General features: G+C 40.1%; 2 protein-coding genes across 2 annotated transcripts in view; both read left to right on the top strand.

Moving 5' to 3' along the window:
• Window positions 1–11,784, top strand: part of LOC137426026 (N-acetylgalactosaminyltransferase 7-like) — a 270,803-nt gene extending 259,019 nt beyond the window's left edge. The window contains exon 12 of the mRNA XM_068114748.2: window positions 11,532–11,784. Within this exon, the coding sequence (XP_067970849.1) occupies window positions 11,532–11,669 (138 nt within the window). The 3' untranslated portion in view covers window positions 11,670–11,784. The remainder of the gene's footprint in view (window positions 1–11,531) is intronic.
• Window positions 11,785–12,134: 350 nt separating this feature from the next.
• Window positions 12,135–14,118, top strand: LOC144891674 (uncharacterized). Its single transcript, XM_078775358.1, has 4 exons — window positions 12,135–12,231; window positions 12,338–13,114; window positions 13,257–13,336; window positions 13,437–14,118. The coding sequence occupies exons 1-4, from the start codon at window positions 12,135–12,137 to the stop codon at window positions 13,440–13,442; spliced, it is 960 nt and encodes a 319-aa protein (XP_078631484.1). The 3' UTR covers window positions 13,443–14,118.
• The last annotated feature ends 458 nt before the right edge of the window (window positions 14,119–14,576 follow it).

The raw sequence follows: 14,576 nt of genomic DNA, 5'->3' as shown, positions 1-14,576 counted from the left end.
CAGAACAACAAAATTCCAGCTTAATTCTTGAAACACAGAGAGCTTTAAACATTTCCAAAACATCTGTACTATAAGAATCATTGCATATCTTTGATTTTCTGGTCTTCTATATCGCCAACTTGGCTTGCGAAAGAAAGAAAGGAATTAAAATTGTTGTCGGGGAATTGAAACGCCCACTAGGGCCAAAAAGAAAGGCAAGAAAATCAAAAACAAAGGAAAACCGTGCAAGTAACATTTTGAAGAAAACAAATAAAGGAGTTAACCGGTCACAGCGTACATACGCATGGGGCAGGTTTTCAGTTTGTCCACAAAATGGACATTGCTCACTTATCACTTGCGAGAAGCGGTGAATTAGGGAATTTGTGGGTAGGATCCAATGAACAATTCTTCATTCAAGATCCCCAACATGTTTTGGTACAGGCTGTTTATAGTACCAACCCCAAATAGGGTAAAGGGTAGGGGTATTCGGCAGGACTGCAGGCCATCTACAGGGTACAGGGGAGGACAACGAAGGAAAAAGGATTTTAAAGCATTGCACATACAGGGTCTTTCGATTGCTCCCAGAAAAGGATAGAGAGCGGCCAAAACTAATCGGTTCCAAACTGAGAGAACCAGATAGACACAGATTGGGGAAGGGTGGAGAAGATTCAGAGGTGGGTACGGGAGGGTTGTTTGCCCAACCTTGTGAAGCACAGTAGATGCGAAGTACCGATTTCAAAAAGGTGTCTACTCTGCGACACGATCTAATGCCAACAGTCGAAGCCAGTGTGGTGGCACTTATCCACCTGTCATTGGTGGCGTTTCTCAAATGACACACTTTTGTTACTGAGGCGTTTATAAACTGTTGAATGAAGATGCTTTCATTTACACACTCACCAAATAAAGAGTTGTGAAATAATGGTTCATTGAAGAACATGGATCGAACATAAGTCGAGGGGTCACGGAGACAGGTAAAGGCTTGCCACACATTCAGTAGGCTTTGGTGAAAGGCAGGTAGCATCGATAGGTCTATCTTGGTCGAATCCATCAGGAACAGTTCCTGTGCAAGGTCCAACTTCCCCGCTTGACGTAAGATGCAACTGGTAAGCTGTCTCCAGGCCAAACCTAGTTCAAACAAGAAGCGCCACACTGCTCGTAGGTGGAAAGCCATGATGCGGCACTTGACATTGACAGGCCATTTGCCACCCTCTGCAGTTGGTAGGTTTAGGATCTCCGGTCTCAGCCAATGCTTTCCAGGCCAGAAGAAATGGGTGATGCATTTTTGTATGTCCTCCACCAGAGTTTCGGGCGGCTGCAGGGAAATAACCTTGTACCATAACTTAGTGGTGACCAGACTGTTGATGAGTAGTACCCTACCTCGGTAGGACAGTTGGCAGAGCAAGTTCTTCCATTTCAGTAACAGTACTTCAATGTGTGCCAACAAGCCTCCCCAGTTATGCCTTACAAAATTCCCAGGGCCAAGGAACACCCCGAGGATCTTAATCCCATCTCTTCTCCAATAAAGATTGGCAGGGAGAGGAGGGAGGAGAGGGAATACGGGGGCAGGCAGGGGATAGGTAGAGGGTTGAAGCCACAGCGCTTCTGTTTTTGTCCAATTGATCTTGGCCCATGATACCCTGCTGAAGAGATTCAATGCACCCATTTATCAAAACAACGTCTTCTGAATGTCTGATGCAGACACAGATGTCATCTGCATAGGCAATGCTTTTAAGGGGTGGGTTCCAAAAGTAACAACAGACAAGGACTTCCGAAAGGTATTTAAGAGGGGCTCAAGGGATAAAGCATACAAAATTCCTGACAGAGGGCAGCCCTGCCTTACCCCTCTCCCAACACAAAAGGGGGGTACAAGTTCATTATTTATCTTTAAAATAGCTGATATGTTTGAGTAACATAACTGTATATGGGATAGAAAGAGAGGTCCAAAACCAAAACATTTTAGCACTTTAAAAAGTTATGTATGAGAAACACAGTCAAAAGCTTTCTCCTGGTCTAGGAAGATCAAGCCACAACTTTCATAATTAGTCTCACAGATTTCAATTACATCTCGAACAACAGAGATATTATCCTGAATATTGCGACCAGGAACAAAATACGTCTGGTCCATGTCTATAATGTCTTATCGTAGGGGTGAGAGACAAAGGCCAAAGCCTTAGAGAAAATTTTATAGTCCGTACACAACAAGGACACTGGCCTCCACTGTGATATGAGCAATGAATTTTTTTATTTTTTTTAGGAAGCAGAGTAAGCACGGCTCTCCTGCAGCTCAGTGGAAGTTCACCCTTCTTCAAGCTCTCCAAGAAAACCAGAAGCAATTCAGGTCCAATCAAGTCCCAAATTTTTCCGAAGAACTCCACTGGCAGACCATCCAGGCCAGGTGATTTCCCTCCAGGCTTTTAAGGGCAACAGAAAGTTCCTCAAGTGTGAGCGGTGATGCCAAATCCGTTATTTGCTTTGGGGTTAGCGTACCGACACCATCATCCAAAATGGGAACAAGTTCTGCATCGACTTCTGTTGCCTGGTAAAGTGTAGAGAAGAAGAGTCTTGCATCCTTCTTCATTTCTACAGGGTTAGTCGTGATCGAATTATCAGGATGTTTCAAGGCAGTAATTTGGGAATGAGGAGATTTTGATTCAAAATCAAAGAAAAACCGGTTCGGGGAATCCAGGAGGTGAAGGTGCTGAAATCGTAGTCTCGTTACCGCTCCTTGGGTTTGATTAGAAATTATATTATTAAGAAGAGACTTCTTCTCACATAGTCTTAGTTTCTGTTGGGGGGTCGGATGGGTTTTTTAATTGGTTTAAATCTGGAGAATTTCATTCTCCAGCTCCACTTTTATCCTGCGTTCTACTTGCGTGTTTAGAAAACAAAACTGCCGACAGAAACTTCTAATTTGGACCTTTGTGTTGTCCCACCACAATCGCTGGTCCTTAAAACTGGATTTGGAGCCTCTCAGATTGGACCACACCCACTCAAAGGCATTCCTAAAGGAGGGGTTATCTAATATGGAAATGTTCCGTTTCCAAAACGAGTGGCGATTTGGAGATAACCCGACACGGTAACTCATGGTAATGAGGTGATGGTCGGAGAAACCAGATGGGAAAATTTCAGTGGTGGGGGAGAGGTTGGCAAATGGCAAATTTATATAAAATCTATCAAGCCTGGCGAGGGCCGCTTGATTAATTATTGACAACCTCACACCAGGTAAATTGATGGGTGCCTGGATTTTGTATCCGCCAGATAATCTTGATAAGATAAGATAGCCAGTAAGATAATCTTGAAAACCAAAATCTCTTATTATCTGGCTGGTCCGGGGAGAGGTTCTGCGCCATTCCGATCGCATTCAGGTTGCTGGGTGGAATTAAAATCACCCCCCCCCCCATTATAATGCACTTCTGCAGGTCTAACTGCATCATGTGGAGTCGTAACCTGTCATAGAAGGTTCGTCGGTCTGTGCCCTTTGAAGGGGCGTAGACAACAACAAACAACACAACATGCATTTTAAGGCCATTTTCCCTGCTAGAGCCGGGGTTAGCCTTGCGGTCCCCATGACAATCTTCTCCATTTTGCTCTATTTTCTGCATCCCTCCTTGTTAACCCCCTTGCCCGCATTTCTTCTTCCACCATCTTTAGCCAAGTCTTTCTCAGTCTTCCCCGTCCTCTACTTCCTTCTACATTCATTTCCATCACTCTTCTCAACCAGTCACTTTCATCCTTCCTCAACACATAACCAAACCATCTCAACCTGTTCCTCTTCACAGCATTAATCACAGGCTCTATTCCCATCATCTTTCGCAATTCATCATTTGTCTTCCTCTCTCTCAACGATACTCTGCACATCCACCGAACCATTCGCATTTCCACCCTTTCCAGCCTTCGTTGCTGCTCTACGTTCATTACCCATGTCTCACTCCCATAAATCATAACACTTCTCACACATGCAGCATACACCTTTCCCTTCCACTTCAACGACACTCCCCTCCTCATCAGCACGCCACTCAGTTCCCGAAACCTCTTCCATGCACATCTCACTCTTGCAACCGTTGCCGAGTCTGATCCACCTTCTCCATTCAGCATGTCTCCGAGGTAGCAAAATGTTTTCACACCTTCCAGCTTCACGCCGTCTTCAAGATCCAACTCAACATTTCCTCCATCTGCAGCTCCCTCTGTGCACACCTTACATTTGAATGTAGCTGCCACACTGGTTAATGACCTTCTCAGACCACTACATTTTTGATGAACCCACTCAGCGCACATTGTACATTGAATGGAGTTCACTCCGACACTCTTCCTGCACACAGCACATGGCCACTTCCCAGTTCTTTCCACCTCACCACATGCTTTACCACTTGCCATCACCTTCGTCTTTCCTATATTCACCTTCAGACCTTTTGTCTCCATACATTCCTTCCACTTGTTCATCTTTTCCTTCAGTCCATCCATACTTTCCACAATCAACACCAGATCATCTGCATACAACAACTCCCACGGTAAACCCTCCTTTACGTTCTGAGCCAGCACCTCCATCACAGCTACAAATAGTAGTGGACTTAGTACCGACCTCTGATGCACTCCCACCTTCACCTCAAACGCACCACTGTTCCCGTCCTTCTTCCTTACAGCTGTGCGCGCTCTTTTGTACATTGCCATCACTACTCTGATCAACTATTCCTCCACTCCTAACTTCCTCAGTGCCCATGTCAATACTTCGCGTGGAATCCTATCGAATGCTTTCTCCAGATCAACAAACCCAAGAAACAACTTCTTCCTCTTCTCCATGTACTTCTCCTGCAACTGCCTCACAATAAAGAGCGCGTCTGTCGTTCCTCTTCCTGGCATAAATCCAAACTGCATTTCGCGGTCGGAGGGAGGGAAGAACGGGCAGGGAACTGGGAGGTGGGGGGAGGATGAGGATTGTGGTATCGGGCTTGATGAAAATGGAGTGGTGGGGGCAGATGGAGAATAGACAATGTGAAGATAAACAAAAATGGAAAAGAAAGGGTGAAAACAACGAGAAAAATGGGTAGAAAGATCGAAGGTCAGAGCAGCTAGTACCTCACCACACATGCACAGCCGCCATCTTTCCACGCCCAAACACAGCGGCAGCCAGTAGGGGACACACGAGAGAGAGAGAGAGAGAGAGAGAGAGAGAGAGAGAGAAAGAGAAAGAGAAAGAGAAAGAGAAACAGAGAAACAGAGACAGGGACACAAGAAAAAGGGCCGGTCCATGGAGACTGACGGGCACTCTGACCTAACCGTGCTGCCTTAACAATTCCAGACAGCAGGGAAGAATAGGGGAAGATTTGGCCGCCGACTTGTGTTAGGGGGTACAACCACCGCGAAGAGGCATCCCTGATAGCTGTCCAATGGATAGGTTAAGTAAAAGGGTGTGTATACCAATCCATGGAGATGCGACGGATACCAAGTGGACTTTTCCTGTCTAAGGTTCGGAAAGCACCCTGGAATAGTAAAAGCCTTGAAACAGTTGTTTGTGTATGAGGAAGCATGCGTGTGACTCGCTTTTGGTTAAACGTCACGTGGGATAGAAAAAGGAAACCAAGACAGGTGGCATTTTGCTCTTCCAAGCCAATGACACAAGTCAGTGCTGTCACTGGAGGCCTGGCCCATCACCGATGTGGCAAAGAGCTTAATTAACAGCCCAGAGCTGCTGGGATCGTGAGCTCATCAAGCTGTCTTGCTTCGTTCTGTTGCGATGTGCAGCGTCGCCCGTTCGTTAGGGGCTGCGAGACGGCTCGTGGGACTTGCTCCCCCCACCCTACACAATCCCCACTGGAAGGGGAGGGGGGGGGGGGGGGAGCTGTGTGGCTGTAAGAAAAGGCTTCGTGAGGATGAGGAAGAAGCCTTCAAAACAACAGGCCCTCATCTGTGCTTCTCATTCAACATGCTCTTTTTGATGATGGAAGAGAAATTATTATCGTGCAGCGATGAGCACGTGCAATGAGCAGAGCAGGTCATTCGGTGGAAATTACCTGCAAGCTCCAGAAGTGAACACCTTCACCTTTTGGATTAGGCGGTGAGGAAAGCGGTGAGAGTGAGTCCTGGTGTTATCATGGTGCAGACAATGTGTGAACCATGATTTAGAACCTCGCACATGAGACAGGCTCCAGGGAGGCATTGCTGATGTGGATTATGTAAATGAACGTTCAATTGCCCGAATCTGAATTGCTGGTGAATTATGAGCAATTTTTGACTTTCTGTTAAACGTGAAAGTGTGAATTGATTTTATCAGTGAATTCTGAAAAATACACTCACCTGTAATCCATGTGATGGATTATAATTCTGTTTGCCTTTAGAAATAAAAGATGTAGTTACATAAGAAAGGAAATTATGTATCTGCAGGAGATTGTTCTCCACATTCTGGGTATTAAACATAATACATTGACAATATTACACCAATATTATGCTTCATGTTTGCTTAACGGTTAAGGTGGCCTCCTAAAGATCCCAGAGTCTTGAGTTCAAGACCCGATCGTTCTGTTGATTTAACACAAGGTGGGTCCACTCAGTCTGTCATCCTTCCTAGGTCGGGAAAATGAGCACCAGCCAGCTGGTAATGGGGGCGTTGCATCAGCGGCGTGGCCCAGAAAATTACGCAGCGAAACAGCCACAGGCTGCACACAAATAAATAAATAAAAATACACAGAGTACAATTAATAATATAATAGAATTACACGAAGAGTACAATTAATAATATAATTACAATTACACAGAGTACAATTAATAATATAATTACAATTACACAGAGTACAATTAATAATATAATTACAATTACACAAAGAGTACAATTAATAATATAATTACAATTACACAAAGAGTACAATTAATAATATAATTACAATTACACAAAGAGTACAATTAATAATATAATAGAATTACACGAAGAGTACAATTAATAATATAATTACAATTACACAGAGTACAATTAATAATATAATTACAATTACACAAAGAGTACAATTAATAATATAATTACAATTACACAAAGAGTACAATTAATAATATAATTACAATTACACAAAGAGTACAATTAATAATATAATAGAATTACACGAAGAGTACAATTAATAATATAATTACAATTACACAGAGTACAATTAATAATATAATTACAATTACACAGAGTACAATTAATAATATAATTACAATTACACAAAGAGTACAATTAATAATATAATTACAATTACACAAAGAGTACAATTAATAATATAATTACAATTACACAAAGAGTACAATTAATAATATAATTACAATTACACAAAGAGTACAATTAATAATATAATTACAATTACACAAAGAGTACAATTAATAATATAATTACAATTACACAAAGAGTACAATTAATAATATAATTACAATTACACAAAGAGTACAATTAATAATATAATTACAATTACACAAAGAGTACAATTAGAATATAATTACAATTACACAGAGTACAATTAGAATATAATTACAATTACACAAAGAGTACAATTAATAATATAATTACAATTACACAAAGAGTACAATTAATAATATAATTACAATTACACAAAGAGTACAATTAATAATATAATTACAATTCCACAGAGTGCAATTAATAATATAATTACAATTACACAGAGTACAATTAATAATATAATTACAATTACACAGAGTACAATTAATAATATAATTACAATTACACAGAGTACAATTAGAATATAATTACAATTACACAAAGAGTACAATTAATAATATAATTACAATTACACAAAGAGTACAATTAATAATATAATTACAATTACACAAAGAGTACAATTAATAATATAATTACAATTACACAAAGAGTACAATTAATAATATAATTACAATTACACAGAGTACAATTAGAATATAATTACAATTACACAAAGAGTACAATTAATAATATAATTACAATTACACAAAGAGTACAATTAATAATATAATTACAATTACACAAAGAGTACAATTAATAATATAATTACAATTACACAGAGTACAATTAATAATATAATTACAATTACACAGAGTATAATTAATAATATAATTACAATTACACAAAGAGTACAATTAATAATATAATTACAATTACACAGAGTACAATTAATAATATAATTACAATTATACAGAGTACAATTAATAATATAATTACAATTACACAGAGTACAATTAATAATATAATTACAATTACACAAAGAGTACAATTAATAAATAATTACAATTACACAGAGTACAATTAATAATATAATTACAATCACACAGAATACAATTAATAATAAAATTACAATTACACAGAGTACAATTAATAATATAATTACAATTACACAAAGAGTACAATTAGTAATATAATTACAATTACACAAAGAGTACAATTAATAAATAATTACAATTACACAGAGTACAATTAATAATATAATTACAATTACACAGAGTACAATTAATAATATAATTACAATTACACAGAGTACAATTAATAATATAATTACAATTACACAAAGAGTACAATTAATAATATAATTACACTTACACAAAGAGTACAATTAATAAAATAATTACAATTACACAAAGAGAACAGTTAATAATATAATTACAATTACACAAAGAGTACAATTAATAAATAATTACAATTACACAGAGTACAATTAATAATATAATTGCAATTACACAAAGAGAACAGTTAATAACAAAATAACAATTACACAAAGAGAACAATTAATAAATAATTACAATTACACTGAGGACAGTTAATAATATAATTACAATTACACAAAGAGTACAATTAATAAATAATTAAAATTACACAGAGTACAATTAATAATATAATTGCAATTACACAAAGAGAACAGTTAATAACATAATTACAATTACACAAAGAGAACAATTAATAAATAATTACAATTACACAGAGGACAGTTAATAATATAATTACAATTACACAAAGAGGACAATTAATAATATAATTACAATTACACAGAGTACAATTAATAATATAATTACAATTACACAAAGAGTACAATTAATAATATAATGTAATTACAATTACACAAATAATACAATTCATATTATCTTATTATAATGGAGCAAACATATATGGTTATTTATGTATATTTGTGACCAAAAAGTCTTCTTCTTCTTCAACTATACAGTATATAAAACCAAAAAACATTGTCCGTGAAACCGTGAGGCGGTGAAGCCGTGTGACTATATATCTATTAATTACGTACTGTTGGAATATGTTTTCCGGTTGCTAATTATATGCATGTGATCGCAGGTTATATATACCTTTCAACCCTTTAGACTGCTGAGACTACTTACTACTACTTATTAGAACTTTGAAAACCCTTAAGGGTGTAGTACTGGTGAACAGGTGATTTTTTTTTTGTTTTTTTTGTTTTTTAGCTGAACAGTTTCCTTATAGTCTTATAAACAAGAATCATGCTATTAGAGGTCATAGAAGTACCCCTAATTATTGAAAAATTCAAATTTCAATTCAATTCAATATAATATTTTGCATGAAATTTGTTATAACTTGGGAAATGCATCATTCTTTTGGGCTGAAATTTGGACAGGATATTCAGAATATCACTTCCTTTAAAATGATGAAGGCTTTTGTTTGTAGGAGTAGCCATTGTGGATTTATTGAAGGACGACCAAGTTTTATCTGGTAATTGGCATAATTAGCTAATTAGTGAACATTTGACATAATTTCACAAAATCCTCTCGTCAGGTAGTAGAGTAACACATGTATAATACATGTACCAAGTTTTGTGTGAAAAGAATGATAGGTGACATAGAAGATAGAAGTAGAAATATGTTCTTTGTTTTTCCTTGTTTTTTATTGACGGTCTAATTTATGCAAATTATATGCATGTAATATGACAAAGAAGCGTTGAAACTGGTCTGAGTTAAAGCCAAGATTATATCTTTCAAGAAAAACTGAAAATTAGATATTAACTTGACTTTGTTTTTGTGTAAAGGCCTCTCAAAGGTACCTATGTAGTTTTCTCAATTCTTCACCAGTACTACACCCTTAAGGCCACCAAGACCACTAAAGACCCAAGCAACACTTAAAGACCTAGAAGATCCAAAATAACCCGAAGGCCCAAGAGACCCAGAAGGGAGGGAGGGGTTGAGGAGTGGGCAGGGTGGGGGGGGGGGGCGGGGGGGCGTCGTGCTCGTTGTTTTTACTCCAATTCTCTTTATGATTCATCTATCTATAATTCCAGCAATCTCTGTGTGTCTGTGTGTCTGTGTGTCTGTGTGTCTGTGTGTCTGTGTGTCTGTGTGTCTGTGACCGCTGTTTCTCGACAACCACGGGTCCGATATACTTTAAACTTGCCAGGTATATTGCTGGGGACCCGAGGATGTGCCTTTTCAAGGTTTTAAATTAATCGGACAAGTACTTACCGAGCTATGTCCAAAAAACGCTTCAACCAATCAGAGAGCAGCAAGCTATCACGTGTGCCGAACGTGGCGATCAGACTCTGCCCCGGACGGCACATTTGACAGCGTATTCATTTATTTCACGTTGGAAAACTATGTTGCCGTTAAACTATGTTTTAAAACGAATTCAAACTGCGATTAAATTAAAACGATTCATCGTAACTGCGATTTGCGAACTTCCGGACAGTGACGACTTCACTTCCGGCAGCCAATCACAGAACGCTTTGTTGCGTAGGCGTGGCCGATGTGAGACGAGCGGAGCTGAGCGCGTTACGAGCTGACCGCCATTACGGTACGTAATTCGATTTCTTATGCGCATTATTTCTCCCAATTCAGTCAGAGCGAAGGGCGGAAGCGAAGAGCGTTGTTTTTTTTGTTTACGGGCGTACGGGCGGGGTAGAGCGTACGGGTAGCGTTTTTTTTTTTTTTTGGCAAGGAACGGGCACCCACGTACGGGCAATGCCCTAGTCTATCTATAATTCCAGTAATCTCTGTGTGTATGTATGTATGTATGTCTGTATGTCTGTGACCGCTGTTTCTCGACAACCACGGGTCCGATATACTTTAAACTTGCCAGGTATATTGCTGGGGACCCGAGGATGTGCCTTTTCAAGGTTTCATATTAATCGGACAAGTAGTTAGCGAGCTATGTCCAAAAAACGATTCAACCAATCAGAGAGCAGCGAGCTATCACGTGTGCCGAACGTGGCGAACAGACTCTGCCTCGGACGGCACATTTGAGAGCGTATTCATTTATTTCACGTTGGCAAACTATGTTGGCGTTAAACTATGTTTTAAAACTAATTAAAACTACTTTGCGATTCTTTCGCTTTCCTGCGCGTTTGTGCACGCTATGGCGATTTCTTTACCAAACTCCGCAAGCCGTTCGCTTTGGACCAAACCATTTCATGTAAATAGAGGGGGGGGGGGGGGGGATATAATTTTAGATATATATATATAGTACGGGCATGCCCTAGTGATAATAAATTCCTAACTACATTTAGGCTAAAACATCAGTGTTCCTTCTGAATCGGACAATACGCAAGATCTGAGATACACCTTTGTGCGTTTGTTTGTGTGTGGAACAGAATGGCAATCGGTTTGTGCAAACACTCCTGGGAAACTGCCTGGATCGGGCCGAAGACAATGGGAAGCTCCTGCTGACGTCATGTCAGGCCGAGGCTCCTTCACAGCAATGGGAGATGAACCATGTTTCGGGACTTTAACCCCCAAAAAGAGGACGGCTTCCCCACAACACACAGATCCGTGTGTTCAACGACTCGGTGTTGGGCCCAAAGTGAAATTGAAAGGAGAATATTCACCGATGCTCCCTCCCACACCTTTTATAAACTCGCCTTCCTACCTGCACTGCTTTAGGCCACGTTGGAAGCATTTTGAGCAGACACGTGAACAAACCCAGGGGCACTACGGGACTCGGTGGACCTTCTCTGTCCTCAGCTCGGAAGGACGTCGTGGTCAAAATGGAGGAGAAAGCTGATGGTCGTCACCCAGGTTCCTGGTCATAAATGGCAGCACTTGCAAAAAGTGGTTCTCAAATTTTATACGCAGGTAAATGATCACGTACACCTGGGTGATAACGCATCAGAAATCCGAGCCATGAGGATTTCTGTCATGTGTAATTGTCATGTGCTTTGGCACTGATCGTGCCTACGTGTGTCCAAATTGTGCCCATGTGGACATGTGTGACGTTTCGGGTTTTGCTGGCATCACTTCTCTGCTTTAGCTTCATCCATAAAGTCTTACGCAAAGTTACCTTATCTTACGAGGGTGGATACAAAAATGATGCCTCTTCTTTTCTTTGTTACAGAAATGTCATTCCAATTCGAGGATTATGCTTCCATGTGATTTTCGAACGTTTTCCCAAACGTCAAAGGTGGTAACGTCAATGGTGGTAACGTCAATGGTGGTAACATCAACGGTGGTAACATCAACGGTGGTAACATCAATGGTGGTAACATCAATATTGGTAACATCAATGGTGGAAACATCAACGGTGGTAACATCAATATTGGTAACATCAATAGTGCTAACGTCAATGGGGGTATCAATGGGGGTAACATCAACGGTGGTAACATCAAGGGTGGTAACATCAACAGTGGTAGCGTCAATGGTGGTAACATCAATGGTGGTAACGTCAATGGTGGTAACACCAACGGTGATAACATCAACGGTGGTAACAGCGGTGGTAATATCAACGGTAATATCAACGGTGGTAACATCAATGGTGGTAACATCAATGGTGGTAACGTCAATGGTGGTAACGTCAATGGGGGTAACATCAACGGTGGTAACATCAATGGTGGTAACATAAACGGTGGTAGCGTCAATGGTGGTAACATCAATGGTGGTAACATCAATGGTGGTAACGTCAATGGTGGTAACATCAACGGTGGTAACGTCAATGGTGGTAACATCAACGGTGGTAACATCAACGGTGGTAACAGCGGTGGTAATATCAACGGTAATATCAACGGTGGTAACATCAATGGTGGTAACATCAATGGTGGTAACATCAAGGGTGGTAACGTCAATGGTGGTAACATCAATGGTGGTAACATCAATGGTGGTAACGTCAATGGTGGTAACATCAATGGTGGTAACGTCAATGGTGGTAACATCAACGGTGGTAACATCAACGGTGGTAACAGCGGTGGTAATATCAACGGTAATATCAACGGTGGTAACATCAATGGTGGTAACATCAATGGTGGTAACGTCAATGGTGGTAACATCAATGGTAGTAACGTCAATGGTGGTAACATCAACGATGGTAACATCAACGGTGGTAACAGCAATGGTGGTAACATCAATGGTGGTAACATCAATAGTGGTAACATCAATATTGGTAACAACGGTGGTAATATCAACGGTGGTAACATCAACGATGGTAACATCAACGGTGGTAACATCAACGGTGGTAACATCAATGGTGGTAACATCAATGGTGGTAACATCAATGGTGATATCAATAGTGGTAACATCAATATTGGTAACATCAATAGTGGTAACATCAATGGTGGTAACATCAATGGTAAAGCCTGGTGTTGGCTTAACAGTTAACGTGGCTGGCTTGAGATGTCAGGGTCCTGAGTTTGAGCCCCCGTCATGCCGCTGAAATAAGACCAGGTGGGTTGACTCAACCTGTCGTCCTTCTGAAGTTGGCAAAATGAGTACCAGCTGACTGGTAATCGGGGGGCATCGAATCGGTGGCACAGTTGCGCCCCCAGACAAACGATGCAGACCACAGGCTGCACACTAAGAAAGGAAGGACGTCAATGGCAGATTAATGGTCGTCATGTTGCACATTATTTAAACACCTGAATATCCACTGGAGGAACCTCTTCCGCAGTCAATTCAATAAACCGCTTTGCATACACATCTCAGGGGGGCAACCTTTTTGAAAGGTGTAATGTTGTCACGTAACAGATCAATGGGTGGGAGATGCAAAACTTTTGTTGTGATCTCGCTCAGCTTTCTGACTATGCGTTGGTTAGGAACTGAAAGGTAAGAGGCATTACTTTTGTATAGTAACAGGTGTAAGATGAGCCAGGTATCAGCCCTTCTAAGGTGACAATTTTGGCTTTGATGTTATGTTACCACAGCTGTACACTTTGTACAAAGCACAGACAATAAAATGTTCATTGTGAAATTTCACATTCTAACAGGTGAGAGTTTAAAGGGCAACTGCCACCATCTTGGGACAGATTTGCATTGTTAGTTCATGCACTTGTTTATAGGTGGAGTATTTGTAAAAAAAAAAAAAAAAAAAAAAAAAAAAACTTTCTATGAGACACCACCCTCTCTCCTCAAGCTTCACCTAATGGAGGGGGAGGTCATGATTAAGCAGGTGAGTGATGTTTGCTATAGGACAGGGGCAGGCTGAGTTGTTCGATGTAATGGAGGAGATTTCTGGAAATCTTATCCAAAATGGCAGGCAGGTGAGTTCTCGCATGTGGATGATTCTCAAATTGACAGCTTTGTGTTTCACAGGTGTGGTGTTGTATTAACCAATGGGCCGTCCCTCCGCTGGCAGTGAAGCTGGGTGTCCCATCTGTAACCATTAGCTCGCAGATATAAAATATTCAAGTTTTTTTTCGTCAACTTGCAGTAGA

The sequence above is a fragment of the Myxine glutinosa genome, chromosome 4 (assembly GCF_964187855.1).
Source record: "Myxine glutinosa chromosome 4, kmMyxGlut1.1, whole genome shotgun sequence".
Classification (NCBI taxonomy): Eukaryota; Metazoa; Chordata; class Myxini; order Myxiniformes; family Myxinidae; genus Myxine; species Myxine glutinosa.
The sequence above is the reverse complement of the archived record's forward strand: the minus strand, read 5'-3'. Positions and strand labels throughout refer to the sequence as shown.